Source organism: Thamnophis sirtalis, unplaced genomic scaffold, assembly GCF_051295495.1.
Source record: "Thamnophis sirtalis isolate CommonGarterSnake01/CBP01778 unplaced genomic scaffold, rThaSir2_p1.2 scaffold_4, whole genome shotgun sequence".
NCBI lineage: Eukaryota > Metazoa > Chordata > Lepidosauria > Squamata > Natricidae > Thamnophis > Thamnophis sirtalis.
In genome coordinates this window covers 168,496-195,577 of record NW_028261384.1, presented here as the reverse complement: position 1 = coordinate 195,577, position 27,082 = coordinate 168,496, and the positions used below count along the sequence as shown (strand labels likewise).

General features: G+C 61.1%; 1 protein-coding gene across 1 annotated transcript; it reads left to right on the top strand.

Annotated features, from left to right (window-relative positions):
• The first annotated feature begins 894 nt into the window (after window positions 1–894).
• LOC148045676 (arf-GAP with GTPase, ANK repeat and PH domain-containing protein 3-like) lies at window positions 895–24,988 on the top strand. The gene is given in 10 exon segments (XM_087712245.1): window positions 895–1,283; window positions 19,456–19,514; window positions 20,378–20,465; window positions 21,184–21,269; window positions 21,630–21,771; window positions 22,217–22,264; window positions 22,267–22,350; window positions 22,458–22,585; window positions 23,251–23,406; window positions 24,855–24,988. Coding segments are annotated over 10 exon segments (1,131 nt in total). The 5' UTR covers window positions 895–1,006; the 3' UTR covers window positions 24,918–24,988.
• Window positions 24,989–27,082: the final 2,094 nt, after the last annotated feature.

Genomic DNA, 27,082 nt, shown 5'->3' with positions numbered 1-27,082 from the left:
TCCATCCATCCATCCTTCTCTCTCTCTCTCTTTCTCAATCTATCTACATTTAAGTATCTCTATATCAATCTAATCTCTCTCTCTCTCTCTCTTTCTCAATCTATCTACATTTAAGTATCTCTATATCAATCTAATCTATCAATCTCTCTCTCGCTCCAGTATCTTTCTTTCTATCTATCTATGTATCCATCCATCCATCCATCCATCCTTCTCTCTCTCTCTCTTTCTCAATCTATCTACATTTAAGTATCTCTATATCAATCTAATCTATCAATCTCTCTCTCGCTCCAGTATCTTTCTTTCTTTCTTTTTTCTTTCTTTCTTTATATCTATCCATCCATCTATCCATCCATCCATTCATCCTTCTCTCTCTCTTTCTCAATCTCTCTATCTAGATTTAAGTATCTCTATATCAATCTAATCTATCAATCTCTCTCTCGCTCCAGTATCTATCTATCTATCTATCTATCTATCTATCTATCTATCTATCTATCTATCTATCTATCTATCTATCTATCTATCTATCTATCTATCATCTATCCATCTATCCATCTATCTATCATCTATCCATCCATCCATCCATCCATCTCTAAAGTATCTATATCAATCTAATCTCTCTCTCTCTCTCTCTCTCTCTCTCTCTCCCTCTCTCTTGCAGTGTGGCCTCCTGTGCCATCCCGGGCCAAGCGGGGGTCCAGGCCCTGTGGAGCGACGCTGGCTTCCCGAGCTGGGCTGCAGAGACCCCGGCCCGCCTCCTCTCTCCCTCTCTCCCTCCCTCCCTCCGGTGGTGACGCGGGCGGCGGAGGAGGGAGGCTGGGCGGGGGCGGCTCGTGACGCGGCGCGGCTGTGGCTGGCGGAGCCGCCGGCAGGGAGGGGAGGGAAGGGGGCGGCAGGCGGGCGGGGCCATCGCCAGCGCAGCCGGCCATGCAGCGCCGGGAGCCCGCCGCCCGCCGTTGAGCCTCCTGGCCTCCTCCTCCTCCTCCTCCGTTTTTCCCTTCTGCCAGCCATGAATTTCCCGGGCGGGCCCGGCCAGAGCCCCGGGCAGCCTCCGCCGCCTCCGCGGGATGGTCAGAGCCTGGCTGCCCCGGGGGGCCCGGGCGGGCCGGGCTCGGCCGGGGCGCCCCCTCCTCAATTCGGCCTCTCCAACTCGGCGGCCATCCGGGCCGAGATCGGCCGCTTCGAGTCGGTCCACCCCAACATCTACGCCATCTACGACCTGATCGAGCGGGTGGACGACCTGGCGCTGCAGAACCAGATCCGCGAGCACGTCATCTCCATCGAAGGTAGGGGGCTCCCGGGGGGGGGAGGACGGGGGGGAGAGGGAGGGGGCGGCAGGGAAGGACCCCCCCCAAGGACAAAGCCCGGCCTCGCCCCCCTCCCCCCCCTCCTCCCCATCCCTCCCACCCACCGCAGAAAATGGAGCTCGCCCAGGGAGAGCGGGGGCGGCTCTGCGGGTCCGCAGCCCCCTCTGCCCGGGCCGCGCAGAAGCCCCTCTGCCCACGGGCCGCGTGGCACAGCCGAGGGAAGGGGGCGCTGCGGCTCGGGGGGGGGGCTTCCCTCCTCCGGGGGGTCTGCAGGGAAGGCCGGTTGGGGAAGGGCGCGGGGAGGTCGGCTTTGTCTGGGCGGATGGGGAGCCGGGCCCCGGATCCCCGCCCGAGGGAGCTGGCCAGCGCCTGACTCCGGCCTCTGCCCCTTCCCTTCCTCGGGGCGGGAATCGCGGAGGGTCGGTGTGGAGGGGGGGCATTGGGGGGGGGAGGGGGGGAGGCCGCTCAGCTGGCACCGCGCAAGTTCCCTCCGCGGTCGGCCCGGAGGGAGGAAGGCGGGCGGCCGTTCGCCAGCCTCCTCCTCTTCCTTCAGGGAAAAGCTGCCCTGCAGCTCAGCGCTGCGGGGGGGGGGAATCCTGCGGAGGGATCGGACTCTTTGGGGGCGGCGGGGGGGGGGAATCCTGCAGCGGCCGCCGCCTCCTGCTCGATCTCGGGGAAGGAAAGGCTCTGCCCTGGGGGAGGAGGGAGGGAGGGAGGGGTGGCCAAAGGGAACCAAGGATCGGGATGCGCCCCCCCCCGTTCCCTCCCCTGGGCGAAAGGAGAGGGGGCGGGTGGGCTCTGCAGGCGCTGGGCCTAGAGGTGGGTGAGGAGAAGGAAGGAGGGGGCGCGTGCTGGGAAGTGGACTGAAGACCCCCCCCCAGTGCTCTCCAAAAGAAGAGGGTTTTGACAGACCCCGGCTGAGGGGGGCAATGGGGATGGAGGGGGGGGCTCCATTCCTATTCCTGGGAATCCATTGGAAGGCCGGAAGCCACTGGCGGGATCCTCGGGCCAGAGTTGGGGGAAGCCAATATGCCCAGGGAGGGGAAGGGGCTCGCTCCTCCCTCCCTCCCTCCCTCCCTCTCTCTCCTAACTCCAGGCAGGCATGGGGGCAGCAGAGGGGGGGGTGTCTAAGGCTGGCGGGGAGGAAAGGCCTCTGAATGGCTCTGCCTGGCATGGCCTCCGGGCATCTTTCTGGCCTCCGGGCTCAGAAATGCCCACCCCCAAAGCAAACCAGGCTCTCCTCCCTGCAGGGTCCTAACACCCCCCCCCCCAGCTTCTTCGGAAATGGCTAAGGAAGGTAGTGCCAGCCTCAGACCGGTGCCAGGCGCTGGCCTGGCGAGGGGAAGCCTTGGATGGCATCGGGGAGGGGGGGGAGGCTGCTTTGTCCTCTGGGCCTGTGGGGTTCCCTGGCCGGATTGGGGTCAGTAGGTCGACAAGATGGAGAGGACCCATGGGGGGTTGTTTTTGAGGGCTTTCCCCCCCCCCCGTAGAAGGAGGGCACAATTCATCTAGGCTCCCTGCCATCCATGGAACTGGGGGGGAAGCAGGTTCTCTGCGCAGCCCACCCCCATCGCACAGGTCTCCCCCCCCCCTCCCAGCCCTTCATTCCTCCGGCTTCAGGCCCCTGCGCCTGGCTCTGGACTGCCTGAAAGGCGCCTGGTGGGATTTGGGGACCCTCCCTCCCAGGCCTCCCGTCTGTGTCCCACGCAGAGGGGGCCCAGGAAGACCCCCGTTCTGCTGCCCCCAACCCAAAGGCCTCCTTCCCAAACCTCCCTTCTCCCGGCTGCCTCTTTCGGATTCCCAGCGTTCGGCCTAGTTTGTTCCTGATGTTCGGTTCGGGTTGAACACCCCCCCCCCATATTCACCCAGCGGCCCCTTCCCAGTCCCAGGTGTGTGTTGGGGGGGGGGAGATGAGATGATCAGGTGCCCTGCGGGGGGGGGGGGGCATTCAGCTGCAAATTGCAACCCTCAGCATAACCGGGTTTGATCGGCCTTTGCTTGGCTTTCTAGTTAGCTACCAACCAAGTTCATGCTGGTTTATTTACATACAAGGCTTGTGAGCTCAGGGAGACCGGGGGCATTGGGGGTGTCACGCAATCCCCTGACACAACACCATTAAAATAACCCACAAGAGCAAGCAAGGCCGGCCTCTCCCTGGTTCGTAGGAGGGTCCCCCACACCTGGTTGGAGGTCAGTGGGGGGGGGGTCTCTGCCCTTCTCCTGTTGGACCCCCTCGCCCCCAAATCCTCCTCTTCCCACCAGGCTGGCTGGCCCCCTTTGAAAAGCTGGGGCCTGTGAGAGGTGGGTGCTGGTCTCTACCAAAGCCGGCCTTGGGGGGTCTTTTTTCCCACTAAGGGATCCCCCTCCGATCTGCCGGGATAGGTGATCGACCGGGTGGCTCCCAGGTTCCCCCACTGGGTCCTTGGGGGTTCCCGGCCTCCCGAAGGCCTGCGTTCCCCATTTCCTCTCTTCGGGCATCTTGGCTGCAGGCACCTGGACTGGGCTGGCCTTGGCGTTGGGTCTGAGGCCGGGGTCTCCGAAGGGAGTCCTTGGGGGGGGTGTCTCCTGGGGCACCAGCGCCCCCTTTCCCACCGGGAGCCAAATAAGGATCCGGAGCAGCAGCGTAAGAGGGAAGCCAGGTTTTCTCCACTGGAGCAGACTTCAACTCCCAGAATTCCTCAGTTTCCCTCCCTTTCAATGGAGGTCCAGGCCTGAGCCGGCTGCCAGGCGGATGAAGCACTGACGCTGCTTCTCGGAGGCCCCTTCCCTCTCCTTCCTCCGGGTGAGGGGGTGGGTGGGGGGTCTCTCTTCCTTTGGGAGCCAACAAACTGGGTTTCTTCTGCGGCCGTCCCCTCCGAGCACCCTGGTCTCTCTCTCTTCCCTCTGGACCACCACGGGCTCCCCCCCTCCACCTGCCCTCCAGAGCCAGTAACTGGCAAATGGCAAGTAGGAATTTGGGGTGGGGGGTTTCTTCCGGTGTGGCCAGATGCTCTCCAAACAGCCGGTGTGCTTCCTGCTGCCTCCTCCCTGGGGTCTGGGGGCAAAGGGAGGCCAGGCGCCCCAGCCTGTTACCGGTGGTGGCTGCCTCTGCTGGGAGAGGGGCTGGCCAGGAGGCTGGGGGCTTTTGGAAGCCCTCCGGAGGAGGAGGGGGGGAAGCTGCCACAAACACTGCTCTCCCCCTGAGAAGCAGGCCAGTGCAGAGGAGGCCCCGTGGATGGAGAGGGTCAGAAAGGAGCTAGGATCCCCTGCGTGAGCTTGGGGGGGGGGTTGGACTAGGTGACCTCCAAGGTCCCTTCCAGCTCCGTGATTCTGTTATTCGGACCCCTAGCACCCACGGCGCCCTCTGCTTGGCCAGGGTCTCCCCCCCCCCCCTGGTGGGTTCCTATCGGTTTGGGCTGGTTAAGCAGAGCCGGAAGTGGTCTGGTGGTTTGGGTCGTCAGAACCGGCAGCCACCCAGGCCTGCCCCCCCCCGAACCAGCTTTCCCAGGGGTGCCACAGGTGTCCCGTCTTGTTTTTTGCCCCTGTGCATGGGCAGAGCGATGTTTATCGCAGAGCACATGCAGGCCCAGTGCCCCTCAAGTGCAGGCAGAGCCTCTGCCGGGACCCACCCCTGCCTCCCACCTTCCGGGGGTGGGGGTGGGGGCAGGAGCAGCTGAGCAGCAGGGGAGGGGGCCATCAGAAGCTGTTATTGGGGGGGGCACTAGTGACCCAGCCCTGCCTGGGGGGGGGGGTGCAGCGGGCACAAAGAGCCAGTTTGGCCCAGTTATGCTGCCCCCCCCCCCGGCTGACACCTCCCCATTCCTGGCTGGGCCGGCATCCTCCTTGCAGGCCCTGGGACCCTTCTGGGGTCTGCGGGGGTCCAGAGGGGCCACGATCTGCTCCCTGGAGGGAAGGGGATGGCGGGGGGCTCTGCAGTTCTGGCCGTTTCGGCTCCGCACGGGGCCTGCGTCTGCCATGGAGCCTTCCGGACCCTGATGGGGGGGGGGGGGCTCAGTGTGGGCCGGGGATTATTTGGGGAAGGATGGCGTGGTGGGAATCCCCCCTCCTCCCCCGTGATGGAGGCAGGATAGAGAGTGGTGGGATGTGGGATGGCCCAGAAGGCCTGGAGGCAGGCAGGGAGCAGCCCCTTCCCCTGAGGAGGATGGGCGAGGGTAGCAGACTTTGCCTTCACCTCCCTGGGGGAGCCGGTGGCCGACTCCAGAGGGCAGCCCCCCTCCCTGCCTTTAAGCCCCCCCCCCCCCGTCTTGAGAGGGAACCGGCCTTGCAAACAACCCTCCCCCCAACTCGGACGCCTGCTCCAGCCGTTGCCCCCCCCCCTGCCAGGACCCTCTCTGGGTGGGCGGAGGGGCTCCCGCCTGTCAGACCCACTTTGGGGGGGGTGTCTCCCCCCTTGAGCAATTCAGAGGAGAAGGAGGGTGGGCCCGTTTCCTGGGGCAGAGGAGGGGGCTGGAAAAGGGGAGGGGATGGCTGTCAGCCCCAATGGGCCAGAAGGTCATTTAAGGCCAGGAGGAGGGGAGGCTCCGGGTGGCCTGGCCAGAGACCCCTGTTCCCCCCCCCCCACCCTCTGCCTTTGCCCTCGGCTGGCTCTGCTCTCCCATCCTTTGGGGAGGGGGACGCAGAATGACCCTCCCTCCACCAGAAGCAGCCATCTGCTTCCTCTGCCCTGGTGGGCTGCTAACCAGACAAGAGGGGGCTTTCTGCCGCACCCCCCTTTTCCCGGGCTGCCAGGCCTCCAGAGGCTCCGCTGGTGTTTTGCCGCCATTGCTATAGAAACCGTCTCCCGGCAGGAAGGCTGGAGGGGCGGGGGCGGCAGGGAGGATGCGGGGAAGATGCCCCTCCCGGGAAGACAGAGCCATCCCAGGCGCCCCCTCCTCGGCAGTCGCGGGGGGGGGTTCAGGCCCCCTTCCCCAGGATTTCCAAGGGAAGAAAACCTCCCCAAATGGGGAGGGGGGGGCAGCCCTTTGGAGCCTGCTCAGGGCCCGTGTTTAGGGGCAGGGGGTTTTGGCCGAGGGGGGGAGCCAGGAGAAGGTGCCGCCGCAGCAGGGCCAGTCCTACTTGGGAGGGGCAAGGGAGGCCTAGCAGCCTTTTGGGGGGGGTCCAGGCAGGACCAATGAGCCGACCTTTCCAGGTGGTGCAGACAGGAAACCTTTCGTGGCTTCGGCAGGAAGCTCTTGGGGTTTGTGGTGAAGTGGTTCCTCTCTGCGCGGTGCCTCCAGGGCTGCCCCGGCTTTGCCCAGAGCCAAGCGGGCTCCTTCGTTCTCTCTGCCCCCCGCCCCGCTGACATCGCCCTTCAGGGGACGATGGGACACGTTCCACCGTCTGGATGTCTGCGTGGGATGGGTTTTGTGCACCGCTGGCTGTGCCGGGCAAGGCACAATTGTCCTCTTAGCTGAGAGGACAATGAAGCAGGGGAACAGCCTGCCACCGGACATTGCGGGAGCTTCATCACTGGAGGCTTTGGAGAAGAGACTGGACGGCCATTTGTCTGGAACGGTCTTCGGTCTCCCGCTTGAGCAGGGGGTTGGACTAGAAGACCTCCAAGCTCCCTTCCAACTCTTGAGGCTAAAGGGCCACATGTTGGGCAGGGATTGACCATCGGCGGGGACCCACCCTACTTGCCAAAAGCCACTTTTGGCAACTAGGGCTCCCTCCTCCTTCCCGGGGACCCTCTTTGCTCCACTTGCCGGTCCTCCCAAGCGGTAGCCAGTGTCCCTGGGCTCCTCCGGTTCTCCGGGGACTCGAACCGGGTGAAGGGATGGGGGTGAGTCCTTTTACCAGCCCTCCGAGTTGACAGAAGCCACATTGGTGTTTGGGGCTCCCCCCCTCACCACAATTACTGCTTTTCCATGCAAGAAGAAACAGCCGTCCCCCTCAGCCGTCCCCTGGGGGTCTCCTTTCCCTTCCACTCCCCTGCTTGTTACTCCTCTCCTGCTGAGCTCTGGGCCGGCTGGCTCAGTTTCCCCGTCAGTGATCGGCCTCCCTTTCCTGGACCCTCCCCTCTGCTTCTCAGGCGGTGGGTGGGTAGGTGGGCTGCATTTTGGGTCCCAGGACAGCTTCCCAGAGGGCCCATTTCTCTCCCCCTGCAGCTTCTTTAGCCTTGGGGGTTTGAGGGCTGGAGGTCGCCCACTGTGACCCTCCGCATGGCACAGCGGGCAGTTCAAGCCGCCCCTTGATTGCTCCAAATGCCCCCAAACACTCCCACGATCCTGGCAGGGCAAACTGATCACACACAAACACACACACACACACACACCCTTCCTTCTCCAGCAGCCCAACGCTGTGAGCACCACGGCTGCAAAGCAAGAAATCCAGTAGGGCCAGTCGGGGAGTCCAGGAAGCCAGGAAGAAGGCAGGAAGCTTCAACCGTCGGCCACCGCAATCAAACTCCATGAATTCAGTGTTTGTTCCTGACAGAGACCCCTCCCCACAGCTTCTCCTGAAGTCTCAGCCCCCAGGTGTGCCTTGTGAAGAGGGGCAGGGCGCTCTCCTCCCAAGTAGTTGGGTCAGCCGGCACTGTTCTCGCCTTCTCTCCACTCTCTGTGCTCTCGGATCAGGAGCGGGTGGTCCTTGCTCCTCGCCTGAGCTCTGTCTCTGGTGTTCCCCGCTTAGCCTCTCTTGGTCATCCTTCCCTGCCTACAAGCCGTCCCAATCCTGAAAGCCCCCCCCCTCTGCCCCCCCCTCTCTGCCAAAATCAATGGGAATGGGATCCAGGCAGCTGCGAGGGGAGTGGGAAGGTTTCTTCCTCAGAGAGAAAAGAGGTTGCCTTTAGGGCCAGCTGCAGAGAAATGGGATAGGCCAACTTCTGTAGGGGAGCTTGTCCTGGGGGTGGGGCGCCTCTGCGTGCTGGGATGTGTGTGCGTGTAGCCCCCTTTATTCTTGTGAACAAGCAGTTCTGTTGGGAGACCGTTTAATTAACCCTATTGGTGTTGACAGACCTCATCCTTTGATATGCAGATTAGGTCCCGGTAACCTATTTGGGGGTTTAAGGAAGTTTGAGTGAAAGATATTTCCCTGTTTGCTCCTTTTACTTGAAACTCTGGGTCTCGATCCTTTGGGGCTTCTGTCGACGTTTTAAGGGACGATGGAGACGGTGTAAAGGATGCCGCATATGTTAGCATAAAACTTCTCCCGCTGGCGATCGCAGAAGGGACCCCCGGCAGTGTCCGATGGGACCCTCGTCCTTAGAGATCCTCAGGACGGTCTTTTGGCAGAGAGGCGGAGATGAAGGCCTCGTTTGTGGGCTGCGGGGATATTGGGAACGCGGCATCGGTGGCACCATGGTTCCCTGCCAGCCACGGTCGTCCCAATGGAAATATGGACCTTGTGGTACCAGTTCTCTGGCCTGGAAGGCTGAAACCGGGAGCGCAGCCGTGCTTTCTTCCGAAGGTTGTGGTGCTTCCCAGGACCCGAGGGTGGACTTAACCCTCCTGCTTCCCTTCAGGTCCTTTCCCCGGCCCTCTGGCCCTGGAGGATCCCCAGGGCCCCGTCTTCCTTGTAGGAGAGCCCAGGGACCTCTCCCAAGCCTCCCGGGGTCGACCTTAGGCTGCCCAGATCTGCGTGGGCAGTTTCCTGAGGTCCCAGTGGTCAGTGACGGGTGCTGCCTCTCTCCAAAGGAGCAACGGTGACGATCCCGTAAGCGAGAGCCGGCCGTGTGCGGCAGCTGCCCCAAAACCTCCCGCAGTCCTGGGTTCCAGAAGCAGAGGCAGGGAATCAAAATCCCGGGAAGTCTTAGTGCCGCTTCGTAAAGCCTTAGTAAGGCCACACCTGGAGGGCCGCATCCAGTCTTGGCCACCAGGTTACAAAAAAGATGTGGAGTTTCTGGGAAAAGTGCAGAAAAGGGCAGCTGAGAGGATGAAAGGCCCAGAGACCAAAACACCCGAAGAACGGAATTGCAGGAATTGGGCTCAGCCGGTCTGGAGAAGAGAAGGACGAGGGGGGCAGCAGACCCAGTGTTTGAAGGGCTGCCCCAAAGAACAGGGTGGGCTCAGTCTATTCTCCAAAGCCCCCCCGAGGGCAGAAGAAGCAGCAACGGATGGAAACTAATCAAGGAGAGAAGCCACCTGGAACTGAGGAGAACTTTCCTAACAGTGAGAGCAATTAACCAGCGGAACAACTTGTGGATGCTCCCATCACTGGAGGTCCTGAAGGAGAGACTTTAAGGACAACCGTTTGTCTGAAATAATAAGAGTCTCCTGCTTGAGCAGGGGGTTGGACTAGAAGACCTTTCAGGTCCCTTCCAATCCTGTTTTCTTTCTATTGTATTCTGTTCTGTTCTTTGTTCTATACTATTCTGTATTGTATTCTGTTTTTAATTCTATTATGTATTCTCTTCTATTTCTAATTAATGTCTACTGGTATTCTATTCTCTATTATTCTATTCCTATTCTCTTCTATATTCTCTTCTCCTCTTCCCTCTTCCCTTCTCTCTTCCTAATTCGTTTCTCTTCGTTTCTCTTCTCTTCTATTTCTAATTCCGTTCTATTCTGTATTCTATTCTATTTCTATTCTATTTCTAATTAATTTCTATTGGTATTCTGTTCTCTATTATTCTATTCCTCTTCTCTTCCCTTCCCTTCTCTTCTTCCCCTCCCTTCTCCTCCCTTTTCTCTTCTCTTCCTAATTAGTTTCTTTTCTCTTCTATTTTTAATTCTCTTCTATTCTGTATTCTATTTATTTCTATTTTATTCTAATTCCTATTCTTTTCTATTTCTAATTAATTTCTACCAGTATTCTATTCTCTATTACAGTGTTTTTCAACCTTGGCAACTTGAAGATGTCTGGACTTCAACTCCCAGAATTCCCCAGCCAGCATTCGCTGGCTGGGGAATTCTGGGAGTTGAAGTCCAGACATCTTCAAGTTGCCAAGGTTGAAAAACACTGCTCTATTATTCTATTCTATTCTATTCTATTCTATTCTATTCTATTCTATATTCTTCTCTTCCTAATTTATTTCTCTTTTATTTCTATTTCTATTCTATTTTTAATTCCTATTCTCTTCTCTTCTATTTCTAATTCATTTCGATTCTATTTGAAATTCCGTCCCAGTTGCCCCCTTGGCAGAGGGGCGAAGCTGCCTTCAGCAGAAGCGCAGAGCCTCTCCTGGAGCTGCCTGGTTCTCAGAGATGCTCAGAGACCCTCCCCCCCCACACAAAAAAAAGCGCAGAAGGGAAAGAGGGTCGGACGGCATCCAGGCCTGTTTTGTGACAAAGAGAGACCCCTGGGCTTCCCCGCCTGCTTACGCAGAGACCCCCCCCCAGCAGCCCTTTGGAAGGGGAGGAAGGGTGGGGGGCTCGGGTAGGTTTCTAGGTCCCTGGAGGACAAAGTGGCTGAGTTCCACCTGGAGTTGAGTGCGCAGTTGGGCAAATCTCTAGGAACCCCTTGCAAGTACCCTGTAATCTTCACTGTCATCGTACTTCAATGCAAGGCACTTGGGGTGAATTTGAATATTTATGAGTCCTGGGAGTACGAATATGGCCCACAGCAGCCTCGGCCATGCCAGGGATGGCAATGGATCCTCCTGGCTATCTTATCAGTCAGAGTAGAGTGGGAAGGGACCTTAGAGGTCATCTAGTCCCAGCCCCCTGCTCAAGCATTTCAACTAGGTGGCTGTCCAGTCTCTTCTTCCAAACCTCGAGTGATGGAGCAGCCACAACCTCTGGTGGCCAGCTGTTCCACTGGTGAATTGTCCTCAGCATTAGGCAGCTTCTCCTTAATTCCAGGTTCCTTCTTTCCTCGCCTGGTTTCCATCCCTTGTTTCTCGACTCTGGTGCTTTGGAGAATAAGTGGACCCCCCCCCCCCGTTCTCTGGGGCAGCCCCTCAAGCCCTGGAAGGCTGCTATCCTGTCCTCCTTTCCTCCAGAGCGGCCAGAGCCAAATTCCGCCGCCGTTCTTCAGATGATTCCACCCTCCAGGCCTTTAATCTCCTCGGTTGCTCTTCTCTGCACTTTTTCCAAGGTCTGAGACCCTTTTTTGTAACGTGGTGACCAAAACCGGGTGCAGGATTCCAGCGGTGGCCTTACCAAGGCTTTACAAAGCGGCACAGATCCTCCCCGTGGTTTTGGTTTTAAATAAAGGCCACTGTTTATGCAACCCAGTATAAAATATAAAGGCGGGGGGGGGAGACACCCATAGATCTCCAAAGTCTCCGGAGTGGAGTTGTAAAACCAGCCCGGCTGAGCGAGCCGTTGCTTCTTCCACACGTCATTGGGATGGAGCCGTTCCTTGGGAGCGTGACTGAGACGGTGACAGCAGAGCAGCTGCGGCCGACTTGGAAGGGACCGTCCCGGCCTCAGGACGAAGCCGAGCCTCTGGGTTGGGGTCCCTTCCGGAGGGGATGGCTGGGCTCAGTGCCATAAGGAAAAGGGGGAGATTTCCACTTTGCGGCCACAACCGGGGGAGGGTCTTGGTCTTGATAAGAGCCGAGGTGGTGCAGTGGTTAGGGTGCAGCACTGCAGGCCACTTCAGCTGACTGTTATCTGCAGTTCGGCGGTTCAAATCTCACCGGCTCGAAGGTTGACTCAGCCTTCCATCCTTCCGAGGTGGATAAAATGAGGACCCAGACTGTGGGGGCGATATGCTGACTCTGTAAACCGCTTAGAGAGGGCTGGAAAGCACTGTAAAGCGGCATATAAGTCTGCTATTGCTATTGCTATTGATGACCGCTGGCCTTTGGACCGTAGCCATTTTCTTTGGTGGTTCGTGTCCTGCAAGCCCCCTGGGGAAGCCGCAGCGTTCCTCCGGGTTGAAATGCTGACAGACTAATCCTGGTTAATCCTTGTTTTGGAGCTTGGCTGGATATCGCTTGGTCTGTAGTTGCCCACGGCTCTCCTTGGCCCCTCCTCTTTTGAAGGGGCAGCCTCCCCCTCCCCCCAAATCCTCCCTGGGGTCTCCCAAAGGGGCTCCAAGGTGGCACTGGGAACTCCTTCCGATGGGAAGGGCCGGATCCTGGACAGTCCAAGGGGCCAAGGGTTCCCCCCCCCCATCTCCCCCCCTGCCCTCCTCCGTTGGCCCTCTGGAACCCAGCTGCTTTTGGGGAGGGGGGCAGGAGGACTGGGGGGGGTCGTGTGGGCATCTTGCCATTTTCTCTGAGCAATGGGGCAAACCACTCCGTTGTTGTTGTTGTTGTTGTTGTTGTTGTTGAAATGGAGAAAAAAGCCCCTTCAGTTGGTTTTTCTCCCTCTGGTTTCTATGCTTATTATGTCCATTGTCCCCTTGCGTGAATGAAGGAGGGGGAGGTTTACAGCCTTGGGAGGGGCCTTTCCTTCACCTGGGACCCAGGAGGGAGCAGCCCTCCCCTTCTGCCCTTCTCAGGCAGGAGCCTTTGATCTCGGCCTCTGCCCCTCCCAAGACCCCCTCCCCACATACACACACACACACACTTCCTCTTACCCAGGATGGGGGGGGGCAGGATCCTCCATCCACGGGTGTCCCAGTGGGAAGGGGGGTGTCAGAAGCTTTTCTGGGGTTCCAGAGTCTCTTCTGGACCACTGAAGGGGGGGGCATTCCTGCCCCGTTCCTCCCTTTCCCTCCTTTTTGATATTATAATTTTTATGCCCCCCCCCTCACCTCCCCTGCGAGACGACTCTGGCCGGATTTTGACTTGTTATAGAAGAAGTCAAAAAATAAAGTAAACTCTGAAACCGTTTAGGAGGGACCCAGATCAAAATATGATGAAAAACTGCTTTTTTTCAGGGTTCCACTTAAAAACTTTGTTGTTTACGTTAAGCTTAAACACTTTTTTTAACTTAAACAAAACGTAAAAACTTTTTTAAACCCGAAGTTTAAGATTTAAGCTAAGCTAAGCTAACCTGAAGTTTAATCTTAACTTTTTTTCATTTAACTTAACTAACTTAACCCAACTCAATTTAAGTCAACTCAACTCTCAACTCAACAACGTAACTTCTAAAAAAGGAGGTTTTTTAGGGTTTGTTTTAAAAAAAACTGTGGGAGTAACTGCCTCTTCGTTTCCACCCCCCCTTCCTCACCAGGCAGCGCCTCCATTGCTGGTTTCTGCCGCCCTCTGGTGGCCACAGCACCACTCTGCACGCTGGTCTTTCCGTCGAGGGGAGGGCTCTGAGAAGCCTTCTAAACAGCCCCTTTCCTCGCTTTGGGAGGGGGCTCGTTTGGGGAAGGAAGCCTCTCTGGGACCCCTCTCCAGGATGATGGACCCGTTTGGTGGCTCTCTTGGGATCCCCCCAGCGCTTTCAACCTGGAAACCCTATTTTGACCTCGGGGGGGGGAGGGTGGCCCCTGGGTACAGAGGGGTGCTTCTATGTGGCCCCTTTGTGGGCCGGGATGCCCGAGGCTCACCCCTCCTCCCCCTTCCCCACCCAATGGGGCTGCCCCTTGGGGAACTGGCACCCAATCAAGGCGGATGCTCTGTCATGGAGGTGGCTGTGGGTGCCTCAAAAAGAGGACCACCCCAAGGGGTAGAAGGGATTCGGGCTGCCCCTAGCAAGGTGAGGCTGTTTTGGGGGGAACATGCCCCCATCTGGCCTGCTCCGCAGCCAGTCCTGGGGATGGGGCGCAGGGCTGAAGCGACCCCCCCCCCCGGTCCTTCTTCCCCCTTTGAGACTGTATACAAATATACATTTAAAGGACGGTGTATGTGCAACCATTAAAAGGAAAATAAATTGAGTGGGAAGAGGGAATTTAAGTTTCTGATGTAAATACAGAACCGTGTTTGCTCAAAGGCCGTCCCTAAAATGCACCAGATTGAAGAGGGAAAATGTGAACACAACAATGGAAAGAGGGAGGAGTAGAGGGAAAGGGAGGCAGGGGAGAGGAGGAGGAAAAGAGAGGGGAAGAAGAAAAGGGAAAGGAGAGGAGGAAAGAAGAAGGGAGGGAAGGAGAAAGGGGGAGGGAAGAAGAAGTAGGGTTGTTGTAAAACAAGATGGGATGGGATGGCAGGAAAGCGATCTGGATTATATCTTTAATCCCAGGAGGAGAAATGAATGGTTATAAATGTCAAAAGATCACATGTAGTATTAATAATAATTAGGAGATTGTATGCATGAGAAATAGTCTCACCCACTTCGGCCGGTCCTTTGCCCCAAGCCCCCGTCCTGGCCCCGGCGCCCAGCCCCCCAAGCCCCTTCTGTGAAGGGCCACAGAAGCCCCCTGTCCACACACACCCCAATTGAAGCAGCTGGCTTCTCCCCCAGGAGGGCAGCCAATGCCAACTGCCAGGGGGGGGGGTCTGGGTTGGGGTCTCTTTCAGATGGATGGGGTCCCTTTGCAGGGCCCTAGAGGTTATCTGTCATCCTAATCATCCAAGTGGAGGTGAGATTCTTGGCTGCTCCTCTCTGAGCTGGCTGGTTTTCTTGCCAACCTTTGATGACCCAACTAAGGAGCATCACCAGTGACGAGTGAGGGTGGGGTTTGCTCCCCATTTACATACATTGTCCCACCAGTGTTGGGGAGGGGTGTTTCCTACCTCTAACAGCTTGGGTGGCCGAGGGCTGATCTCCATGTGGTCCACCTTCCAAGATAGCCCCCTCCCCCCAAAGACCTTTGTGTTTTGAGGAGGGGCTACTCCAGACTCCACCAAGGCGGGCTTGGTGAGGGAGTAGAGATGAAGGGGGCTGGACTAGAAGACCTCCAAGGTCCCTTCCAGCTCTATTCTACTCTGATTCTGAAGGGGGAAAGTGGAAGCCCCCTCCTCTTTGACCAAGGACAATCTCTGCCCCCCATTTTTGTGGGTTTTCAGCCTTAATAAATAGTGTTGACCCTCCCCAGGTGGGCGACAAGAGCCAAATTGAGCCATAGCAGCCAATCCTCGACTTACGACCAAATTGCCAATTGAGTGAGTTTTGCCTGTTTGACCACCTCGCTTGCCACTCTTACGAAGCAAATCCCCACGGCTGCGAGGGGGAACAGACGGCCGCTAAGTGAATCTGGATCGTCACAAGGTCTCAAAAGAGGGTGATGTGACCTCAGGGACATAAATAGGAGCCCATTGCCCGAGCGGCTGGATTAGTAACGGGAGGTTATTAAGTGAATCTGGCTTTCTCCTTGTCTGATGCTGTGACCGTCATAAATACGGGTCAACTGCGGAATAGCCAAAGTTGGATCACGTGACCCGGGAGAAGGCTGCAGAGAAACCATCCGGTGTGGCTTTTGTCAGTCGGTTACTAAACAAAGTGTTGTAAGTCGGGGACCAGCCCTGCTCTTCCTCCACCCTCCCTCCGCCACCACCCGGGACGGAAGGGAAGAAGCGGTGGGGGGGGAAGCTCAGGGAGAGGGGCGCAATCCGTCCCCGGGAACACCCCCCTCCCCCGCGCATCTTCCCGGCGCAACTCCGGATCGCGAGGCGGGATCCGCGCCGGGCTTTGCAGATCGCTGTGGCCGCTCCCGCAGGGCCAAGTCGGGGCATGTCGGTGGGGCGGGAGATGCCGAGGCGGGCAGGCCGGGGGGAGCCTCGCCGCGCTCCCGTCGGCGGAGCATGGCGGAGGGCTGGCGCCGGGGGGGACCCCTGTCCCGGGTCGCCCCGCCGGCCGCTCCCCGCCGGGCGGTCAGCGTCTGCGACTCCCTGGACTTGCAGGAGGTCCCGGCCGTCCAGGCGGCCCTGAAAGCGGCGGAGAAGCAGAAGCGGCGGCCCAAGAGCTTCTGCGCTCTGGGCAACGGGCTCAGCCCCGCCGGAGCCCCGTCTTCTTCTCCCGCGGAGACCCCGGGCCGGCCCCGCTTCGGCTGGTTGGAGCTGCTCCGCTTGCGCTCGCCTCGCCGGCCCGACGGAGCGGACTCGGAGGCGGGGAAAGGCCCGGCGGCTTCCCCGGGCGGCGAAGAGGGAGGCTTCCTGCGGGGGGGCTCGCTGTGGGGCAGCCGGCGGCGGTGGAAGCTCTTCGACGGGACAGCCCCGCGGCGGCTGAGCAACTTGCGGAAAAGTTTCAGCTTCCGTCTGCGCCGCGGGGAAAGCGGACTCCAGCGGGCCGGCTCCGGGTTCTTGCGGCCCGCCGGCTCCGGAGCCGCAGCGAGGGCGACGCCGCTTCCTTGTACCCCTGTCCCAGCAAGAGGGACCTGCTCGGCTCGGAAAGAGGAGGAGGAGGAGGAGGAGGGTTCTGGAAACAGCTGGGCAGCCGCCTCCGACGCCGGGAGCGCTTAGCCGGCCGGCCCTTGGCCGCGGTCCTGGAGCCCCGCGGGGGCCCGGCTCTGCTTTGGAGCCGAAGGGGAGGCGAACCCATCTTGGTGGCGCATCGACGGCCGGGTAAGAAGCTGGAGGGGGGGGGGCGCTTAGGGACGGCCAGGGGGAGAGTCTACATCAGGCCACCTTGAGGAACAGAGGGGGGAGGGGAGCCCCTCCTTCACCCCAGCCCATGGGATCCCTGGGGGTCTCCTGAAGCCCCACCAAGGAGTCTCTTTCGGCGACCCGGTTCTTGCTTGGTGAAGGTTTCTGCGCCCCTGGCAGGCCCTGGTGGGATGCCAAGCAGTGGGAAGCTGTGTGTGTGTGTGCCAAAGCGGAAGTCTCAGCTGGGAAGTGTTGTGTGGGTGAGGAAGGTGAGGATTAGAGAGGGAGGGGTTGGCCTGTTCTCCCTCTCGCCCCCCCATCCTTTGGGGGTGAAGGTGGGGGGGATGTCCACTACTGGAGCTGGGTCACAGGGCAGGGGAAATCAGCGTGGAGGGGTTTAACTCTTCTGGTCCGTGTCACCCCCTTTCTGAAGCCCAGCATTTTGGGGGCACACCCTGAATGCCAGGCAGGCAGTGTGTGGGGGGGGAGGATGGCACAGGAGGCAGAGTGCCAGAGGGCGGCCCAGGAAGTAACGGAGGGGGGGGAGGACGGGCCCAGGCAGCTCTCTTGCCTCTGCCAAGGGGGTGATGCCATTTTATAGGGTTGGCAGTTTTTCGGGGGCAGGTCTCAGCAGGAAAGGGGAGGCCCCCCCCCCAACGGCAGTGCCTCCTCTGCCAGCTGATGTGCCACTGGCTGGATTGATCCTGCTGTTGCACAGCTGGTTGATGCTCGCTGCCTGCCCCCCCCCAGGGCCCCCCATCAGCTTCCCAACAAGGGGGCTCCCCTTGCCCCACTGTCTCTCCAGCCGGAGGGGGAGAATGACCCCCAGGGGGTCTCAGCTACCAAGGCAGGCAGAGGGGGGGGCGCTGGAGGGGGGAACGGCCTGGAGGGGCCTGCCTGGGAAGGGCCGGGGCGTGGCAGAACAGAGCCTGGAGGGGGCAGGGAAGGGGGGGGCACAGTTTGACCTGGCAGAGAAGCTTCTGGAGAAGGTGTCCCTCCGCAGCCGTTGGGAAGGGGGATGGTGCTGGATACTGAGGGGCTTGTGGGTGGGGTGCAGCCCTGCAGAGGGCCCCCTCCCCCACTGGGCTGCTCCCAGGAGTATGGTGCCCTCCCCCACTGGTCGTACAGAGGGACAATGGGGAACGTGACCCCCCCCTTCTGCTTGGGGGGGCTGTGGGGGGAGGCCCTGCCGCTTCGACAGGAAGAGACCTGTGGAACCAGTTTGGGTGTCACCCAGCTGGGAGCTGCTGTGCAGGCAGACTGGGAGGGGGAGGGGGGCTGAGAGGGCGGGGCCTCAGGGAGACCCCCTCCCATCCTGCTCCAGGATCCAGAGCTCAGTGGGGCATATCTTGCAGCGGAGAGCAACACCCACCCACCCCAGCTGTGGAAACTCTTTGATTGCATTGGCCCCGCCTACCTCGCAGGGTGGTTGTTGAGAGAAACGGGGAGGGAGGGAGGGAGCCCTGCGCATGGCCTCCGCTCTGCTGAACGACTGTATCGCTGGAGACCCCTGCACTCTGGCCTTTGCTCCAGGAACAGACTGGCGGGGTCTTCCTCATTTGGGGGCTGGGGGCACGCAGACCCCTCCCCTCCTGTGGCCTTTCTTAGGGACGCCCTCCTGTTCTCGCGTCACACTGTGCGCTTCCTTCAAGAGTCTGGGGTCTCTCCCTCTCGTGGGGCGGAGGGGAGACGTGGAGTTTGGACGTCACATTTTGGGTTTCCTCCCATGAGGGCTACTGTGGGTGGGTGGGCGCCCATCTCCCACTCTGCATGCTTCCTGGCCAGAGCGGAAGGCGGAGGGTGGACTAGATGACCTTCGGAGACCCTTCTTAAGAGGGGGGGCGCAGCCCTCACTTCGAAGGTGGCTTGTGGAAGTGGCAGAGCCTTTGCAGCGGGGGATCCCGGGTGGGCAAGGGGAGGGGGCAAACGGCTGCGCGGCCAGCTCAGAGGACTGGGAGGGGGCACTCTTTGGGGGGGGGGGCTGCGAGAGCCTCTGCATGAGGAGGAATCGAAGCCAGAGGCGACAAAGGGAGGATTCACACTCGTGTTCTGGCAAGTGGGTCGCTTGTGGTCCAACCCCCCCCCTTCCGGCTCCATTTAGTGACAGGAGGGGCTGGACAGGACAGAGTTGTGTGAGCCTCCTCCACCCCCTCCCCCCAAGACCCTTGCGGACAGGAAAAGTGAGGCTCCTTCCGCACTGAGGGGACCCCCGAGCTTCCTACCCTCCCCCAAGTGCTTCTTACTTCCTGCTAAAGGAGGCTCCTGCCTGCCCCCCCCCCAAGCACCGTCCTCCTCCTCCATAAAGGGGGAGGGAGGAGGTGCCCCCAAGCTTTTAGGGGGGCTTTGCAAGCCACTGAGGGGAAGGAATTTGGGAGAAGAGGGGGGTCTCCTGGCCCCAAGTCTGCGTTGGGATGAGGGTTGCCCCGTGGTTGCTGAAGATGTCCCCCCCCCATCCCTTAAAGACCCCTGCCAGCCCCCTCCTCCTTGCCCAGCAAGCAAGAGACCCCCTATGGCTGAATGGCCCCCCTCCCCATGTCCTCTGCCTGCCCAGTGCCCCAAAGACCCCACTCACTTTCCTTCCCCAGCCAACCCAGGCTGGGCTGGGAGCCTTTGCCCCTCCCCCATCTAAATGTCTAGTGCCCCCTGGCATGGGAGGGGGGAATGTGGCAGGCTGAGGAAGGGTCTTCCGTGGGGGTGGGGGAATGGTGCCCACCGTGGTCCCTGGGGCAGCAGAAGAGCTGGGGGGGGGCAAGGAAGGGTCTTGGGACGAACCCTGGAAGGCGTCTCGGCCTTTGGGATGCAGGGCTGAGGGGGGGCCTCTTGGGAGCCAGCTCGGGCGGCGGAGGGGGGGAGAGCAACCCCTCTCCTCCTGCCCTCTGGTGGGCGGGGTCTGACCTTCCTTCTCTCTCTCTCTCTCCCCCCCTGCAGACTCCTTTGTGAACAGCCAGGAGTGGACTCTCAGCCGCTCAGTGCCAGAGCTTAAAGTGGTAAGCAAAAGGGAGGGGGGTTAGGGGGGGCTTCTGCCCCTTCACACATTTGGGGGGGGAGGTGAACCTCCTGCAAAGATGGACCTCGCATGCCCCCAGGGCCCCCCAGGGCCCCCCTGGGAGCGGGGGGGGGGAAGGCTCTGGGATGGGGGGGCACATCTCAGATCTGTCTCTCTTCCTTTTGGATCTGCCTTAGAAAGCCCCTCCCCTTTTAGAGAGGGCCCTGCTGCCCCTCCCCACTCTTTGCAAATCCTTCTCTCTGGAAGACCCCTCCTCAAGTTTGGCAAGGCCCCCCAGAAATGGGTCCTCCTGAAGGTTTAGGGAGGGGGGCTTTAGCTCTGCCACGGGGGGAGGGGGGCAGAATTTACACCCCCTTACAGGAGACCTCGCCACCCGGGACGGTGGATGGCAGGGAAGCGGGGGGGGGTGGGCACAGGGCAGAGAGCCCCAGATGTGGGGTCCACTACACAGGCTCCTCCCCCACACACACACAGTATCCACCGGCCGACCCTGGTGGGAGGAAGTGCCCTGCCTGGGGGCGCAGAGGGTGGGCCGGATCTTTGGGTCAGGGTGGGGCTAAGCCACTTGCTGGGTTGGGGGGAGAAATGCCCCTGTGGCATCTTGCGCTCGTAACCCACCGATTGGGTGGGCTTCCCCAGCGCTTGGCACGGCTGGTGAGCCTCGGGGTGCCCCGTGGGCGGAGGAGAGGGTTGAGGGCAGAAGCCACCGAAGCTTTCGGTTCACTGACATTCGGGGATTTGGGGGCTTCCCCTAACCCTAACCCTGGCCATTGATGGGGAGGAGGAGGAGGGCATCTCCGGCCGGGGGGGCGCTTTGTCCTCAGACTCCCCTTTTTCTCGCAGGGGATTGTGGGTAACCTGTCCAGCGGGAAGTCGGCCCTGGTGCATCGCTACCTCACGGGGACCTACGTGCAGGAGGAGTCCCCGGAAGGTGAGTGGGCGCCCCCTGGGGTGGGATGGGAGGGCGGGGGTCCCGCAGGAGAAAAGGGGGCACTGAAGAACTCTCCAGCGCGCACACACACTCCGAGCCAATAAAAGGGCTGAGGGAAGTAATGGAGCGGGACCCCCCCCTCCCACCCGTGTCCCCTATCTCCCCACAGGGAAGGGGGGTGTCCTGGCCCACCTCTCTTTGGCTCCTCTCCTGGACCTGCTCCAGCCTTTCTGGGGGTGGGGGTGGGGGCTCTTGGGTGCCAGGAAGCTCCTTGAAAGTCCTCATTTTCCAAACTGGGGAGGGGGGGGTTACTTGGACGGAATCTTCCCTGCTTTTGGCTGTTATGCAGGGCATGGGTTGACCCAGTCAGGTTGCCTCGGGTTTTGGGAGTCCAGAGAAGGGGGGGGCTTCCTATCCAGCCCAGCCCCCCCCCCAAAGTGCCGCAGTCCTCTCTGTAGAGAGTGTTGTGTTTGTCAAGCAGTTCTGTGCCAGGCTGTGGGGTTTGGGGAGGGGCAGGGGGCTATGCCACCCCAGAGAGCTCCTGGGTCCTCGGGGGATTTCCCTTTCTTGGGGAGTCTCGGTCCCCCCATCTGCATGGAGCCTGACTCCCCCAACAGGACGAGGGGGCAGGGGGTGTGCAACCCCCTGCCCTGATCCGAAGCCTTGCCCGGGAGGGTCTCGGACTGAGCCGGCCCCTCTCTCTGCCCCCCATCCCCAGGCGGTCGATTCAAGAAGGAGATCGTGGTGGACGGGCAGAGTTACCTCTTGCTGATTCGCGATGAAGGGGGGCCCCCCGAGCTGCAAGTACGGCGCCTCTCCCCCACCCCCCCTCTCCCCGGTACAAGGGCCTGGCCCAGTGGTGGAAGTCCATTTTTTTACTACCGGTTCTGTGGGCGTGGCTTGGTGGGCGTGGCAGGGGAAGGATGCTGCAAAAAACCCCTTCTCACCCGACTCTGGGACCCGTCGGAGGTGGCATTTGTCGGGTCTCCAAACTACTCAAAACTTCCCTGTCAGAACCTGCTGGGTTTCACCCCTGGGCTGGCCAGCAACCGGCAGCTCCCGCGCACTCTCCTCTCAGCCCCTCTCAGCCGCGTGGAGCTTGCCAGTCAAAGGCTGGCGTGGCCCTGAACCCCCCCCCCAATCCCCGGTCCTCCTCTTCCCTAGTTTGCCGCCTGGGTGGACGCGGTGGTCTTCGTCTTCAGCCTGGAGGACGAGATCAGCTTCCAAACGGTCTACAACTACTACCTGCGCCTCTGCAGCTACCGGAACACTTCGGAGGTGCCCATGGTGCTGGTGGGCACACAAGGTAGGCCGATCGGCAGGGCAGGATGGCGGCCGAGTGCCTCTATCGGAAGGGACGGTGGCCGGCCGGCCGTCTCTGGCCCGGGGCCACAATCGCCCCCAGCGTGGTGTAGCCGGGGATGGCCACTCCCCCCCCCCTTTGAGAAGGCTCGCTGGTTCTTTAGCCTCCTCAATCCTCGGTTTCTTTTGCCAGCAGGACCCAGAGTGTGTGTGGGGGGGGGTTTCCTTCACCCTTAGAATTCCAGGTGGGGGTGGGGGGTTGGCCGGCTTTGGCTGGAGTCCTGGAGCCCTTGCGGTAGGGGCCCTTTCCCAGCCCTTTTCTGGGCCCCCTCCTCTGGGCAGGACAGGAGACTCTGCCACTCTGGGGGGTGGGGGAGACGGGGGGGGGCCTTAAACCCTTAGTTCAGAGCAACCACAGCCACCCGTGCCCCATTTGTCCCCCCTCCCAGATGCCATCAGCGCCACCAACCCCCGGGTGATCGACGACTCCCGGGCCAGGAGCTCTCCAACGACCTGAAGCGTTGCACCTACTACGAGACGTGCGCCACCTACGGGCTGAACGTGGAACGCGTCTTCCAGGACGGTAGGGCCGAGGGGAACCTGGGAGGGGAGGGGGCAGATGGGCTCCTGCCCAGGGCTGCCCTTCCCGCGACCGCTTCCAACCTCCTCTCCCTCCCCCCCCCTTTCCAGTGGCACAGAAGGTGGTGGCCCTGAGGAAGAAGCAGCAGCTGTCCATCGGGCCCTGCAAGTCGCTGCCCAATTCGCCCAGCCACTCCTCCGTCTCGGCCGCCTCCGTGCCAGCCGTCCACATCAACCAGGTGGGGCTGAGCAGATGGGGGGGCAACCTGTGGAGGAGGAGGGCAGGAGGAGCTGCTTCCCCAGCCTGGCGCCTGCGGGATGGCGGTGGGCACAGGGCAGCTTCCGGGACCCCCTGTGTGCGCTGCCTTGTTTGAGGCGGAAAGAGGCCTTGGCGGCCATCCGGGCAGGATCCTTTCTGCCCCAAGCAAACCCCCCCCCGGGGGGAGGGGGGCTTGGGACCCCCCCCCCGTCGCTCTCCTTAGGCACCCTCTTTTCCCTCGGCCACTCTGTGGGTCTGGGCCACCCTCCTCGCCAGGCGTGGAGTGTGACTCCTGCTATGGCACCAAACCGTCTGGGTTGGGGAACTCTGTCCTGGCAGGCTCCGGTGCCCAAGGGAGCTGTCCCAGCCCCCCCCCCCCGAGGGTGGGGAGGGGGTTCCCTGGATTCCTGCTCCCGGAGTATTTGAGGTGGGGCCAGGGGAGAGCAGCTGGGGGGCTATGAGGGTTTTGGTCTGCATCCCCACTTCCACCACCCTGAATGGGGGAGGGGGCACAGCAGCTGGCCAGGCCAGGGGACAGAGGTGGAGGAAGGGGGGTTTAGCCGGGGGGGGGGGGCAGATGTTTCGCTTAGGCGAAAGGAAAGGGCCGGGGATCCTGCAGCTCACGTCTTGCCCATCTGTGCCCAGGCTGCCAACGGGGGTGGGGCCTTCAGCGACTACTCGTCCTCTGTGCCCTCCACGCCCAGCATCAGCCAGCGGGAGCTGCGGATCGAGACCATCGCGGCCTCCAACACCCCCACCCCCATCCGCAAGCAGTCCAAGCGCCGCTCCAACATCTTCACAGTGAGTCCGGGGGCGGTGGGGGGGGGGCGGTCTGGCACGGGAGGGAGGGGGGGCGGCAAGGGGGCAGTGGCTGGCTTCAGCTGCCCTCCTCCTCTTGCGAAGGGCTTGGCCATGGGGTTCGAAGGGCCAGCGGGGGTGAACTGCCGAGGGGGGGCAAGGGGGGGTCAGAAGGACTCTGGGACGCGGGCAACCTGGTCGTTCCCCCCCCCCCATGAGCAGGAATGGGATCCGTCTTCGCCCCAGGCAAGAAAGCGATGGGAGGGGAGGGGCCCTTGCAGAGGGGGGGGGTCTGACCTTGGAGCAGGGGGGGGGGGTGCCTCCCATTCTGGGATTTTCCAGTCCTCCTCCCCCCTCCCCTCCCCAGTCAGGCCTGGCTTGGAGTTCTGGACCAACAAAAGGGTTTTTTGGTGGTGGGGAGTGAAGCTTCTGGGAGGGGGTGTGTGAAATGTAGATCCAGTAGGAAGCCCCCCCATCCCACAACCCTTCGGAGAAGAGCCACCCTCTGGGCGCGAGGAGGAGGACTGTCCTGCCAGATTCCAAAGGTTGCATCACGCTTGGACCTTGGCTGGCCGGCTCTGCGTACGGGGAAGGACCCCCCCCAAGAGCCCCCCCCCATATGGTTGAAGTGCAGTGGGAGGGGCTCTGGCGGGGCCTTGCCCTCCCCTGCGGTCGGATGGGAGGTGCTTTGGCGCTGGGAGGGGGCGGCCTTCGTTTGACTCTCGTTGGCCAGCCCTGGAGGCCGCGGCTGCGTGAAAATCCCCCCCCCTCCAATACCTGGCTGCTTCTGGGTCTCTGCTCTGTTTTGGCTCTGCCCTCATGGCTGCCCCCTTTGCACGGGTGTCCCTCCGCACACAGCTCCCTCCCGTCCTCCGCCCCACCTGTGCCCAGTGCCTTCTGCTGCTGCTGCCGCGCTCGCTCTGCTTGGTGGGGAGAGTGGGCGGGGTCTGCTCTGCGTGGCCCCCTGGAATGGCTTGTGTGCCAGCACCCTCCTTGCCTGATGCTTCTCCGGGGCGTTTGCTGGCTGCATCCGGACGCCCAGGTGTGACCAGCTGTCCTGTGGCTTCTGGGCTGGTCCCAATGCTGCTGTTGTGCGCCAGAGGGCGGTGTTGGGGCTCCCCCTGCTTCTAAAGGCTGAGCTGCTTCCTCTCCCCCGCCCCCCCCTCCAGCTTCTGCCTCTCCTGGCTCCTCCTTTCCCCCTCCCCCTGCACGGCTTTCTCCTCTCCGACAACAGTGCAGCGGGGGTTCTGGCCAGCAGGGGGAGCCAGGCGCTTGCTCTCGGCTGCTCCTCAGCTGGCTGTTTTCTGCTGCCGCTCCCCGGCTTTGCTCGCAATGGTGTGGTCGGTCGGTCGGTCGGCCGGTCGGTCGGCGTGCTCGGTCTTTGCCGTCGGGCCGCATCCGCGTCGGTCCATGTTCTAACCTGCGACCTCTCTATTCTCTCGATGTTGCAGATCTGCGCCAATGTTTCCACCTTTTCCTCCACCAAACGGCCTTTCCAAGTCCTTCCACATTAGAAGACACCCCCTCGCCCCCCCTGGCTTCCTCCCCACAGGCTGCTCAGTACCAATTCTCTCCCTTCTCGTTGCTCTCCAGGGCCGGATCAGGGCCAGGCACTGGGAGTGATCTCAGATTAGTGGCCCGCCCTACCCGCCTGCCTGCCCGCCCGCTGCCTGCCGCTCGCTCGCTCGGGTCCCCCTCCTCCCGGAGACACGCAGGAGCCTTTCTCCCCTCCTCCTCCCCCCTTCCGTAAAGCCTCTGAGCGCTGCACTTTAACCCGGGACTGGTGGGCGTGTGGAGGAACGCCTGGCGGCGGCAGTGGCACCTCAGAAGACGGACGGGACCGCCGGAAAGTGCCAGGACATGGAGGGGCCAAGGGACGCTTTGCTGCCGTTCGCGCCCGCTGCTCCTCGCTCTCCGTCTCCCTCTTCCCTTCCTTCTTCCCTCCTGCATGGACTTGTCCTCTTCCTCCTCCTCCTCCTCCTCCTCCTCTTCTTCCTCTTCTGAGCCAAGCAACCGTCTGCGGCTCAGCCTTCTTCTGAGCTCATCGGTCGGGACAGGAGGGCCCCTCCGGAGCGGCAGGGCTAGTGGCCGGCTGCCTCGAGGGACGGACGGACGGACGGACGGACGGAGGGCTTGTGTGGACGATGGACGGCCAAGGGAGGAAGCCGCTCCTGCTGCCATTCGTGTGGTTCTGAATGTATCAATTGCGCCCTGTGCCGTGACTCTCGCAATCCTCTCTACTGTGTCGAGCACCTTCAACGGACTCTACATTCCCGGCTTTATTTATTGATCCATTTATTTATTCAGATGATGGTGATGAATTCGAGTCTCTCTCTTTCTCTCTCTCTCTCTCTCTCTCTCTTTCTCTCTCTCTTTCTTTCTCTCCATCCTCCGCCTGTTCTCAGTGTAAAGTTAGCTGTTTCGTGTCGATGCTCTTTTGTAACATGACATCTGCGACAGACTTTGTAAGGTGCCAGTTGTGTTCACCCAATAAACGGTTGGACTGAGGAGGGCTGGTGCTGTTCTTTCTGGCTTCCGCCGCCTCTGCCCCCCCTGCGCCTTTCCCCCCCCTGCCGTCGCTGCCGCCGCTGCCGCTTTCCTGCTCCCATCCCATCCTGCTCTCGTCTGCCACCGCATCCTGTAGCCTTGTGTTGTGTGGAGGGCGTGTGTGCGTGAGTGTGTCCGCTGGGCTGCCAGGGTGCCTGGGTGGGTGGCGTGGGGAGAAGCGCCAGCTTCTCGGCCCCCTCCCAGCCCTGCCTTCTCCCAGGGGGGGATAACGCTCACCTCTCTCTCCTTCTCTTCCAGTCTCGGAAAGGTCCCGATATCGAGCGGAAGCCCCCAGAGAGTAAGGCGGACACGATTGGCAGCGGGCGGGCCATTCCCATTAAGCAGGTTGGCATTTCCTCTCCCCCCCTCCCACATCGCGCCCGGCAGCAGGCCGGTGCTTGGCAGGTGGCCAGCAGGGTGGGGGTGGGGGAAAGCAGAAGCGGGGAAACGGGGGGACCGGGGGGGAGAGGCGTCTCGTGTTGGGCCCTGCTGTTTCTCCATGCAGTGTTTGCGTTGCCCGTCTGTGCCCGCGTGTGTTGTGCAGCGTGCTCTTCTGTGCCCTTGGAAAAAGCCATGCCGGGGTGCCCCTGTGGGCGGGGGCATTGCTGGTCCTCCATCCTGCTTTGCTTTGCCTTCATGAATGTTGGGAGGGGGTAAACGGCAGCCCAGGGACCCCGTCTGCTCGGTCCAGCCGGCCCTGACCACTCGGGGATCCTTTGCTTTCCCCCAGGGACGGTGGCGGTTTCCACCCTGGGGAGGGTCCGGGCCTGTCTGGACAAAGGCTTACCCAGGCCCTTCCTGAAAAGAAGACGCAGGGGGCTTGCTTACATCCCCCCCCACCCGGGCAGGCAGCAGGGGGTTCACTGAGGTTTCGTTCCTGGCTCCCGTGGCCCCTCGGGGTGGGACGAAGAAGACATTTTCTCCCTGGTAAATTGAGCTTGCAGCAAAGGGTCTCTGCCTCTGCAGATTGAACCCCCCTGTCCAGTCTCTTCTAGGCACAGACCAGCCCCCCAGCACAAGACCTCCAGCTACAGGACAGGGAGAGTCCCTGTAGCCGGGGGTCTGTGGAGGTTGGCCACCTGAGGGCCAGCAAGTGGGGGGGGAGGTTCGTCCCCTGGCCGCTTCCGACCCT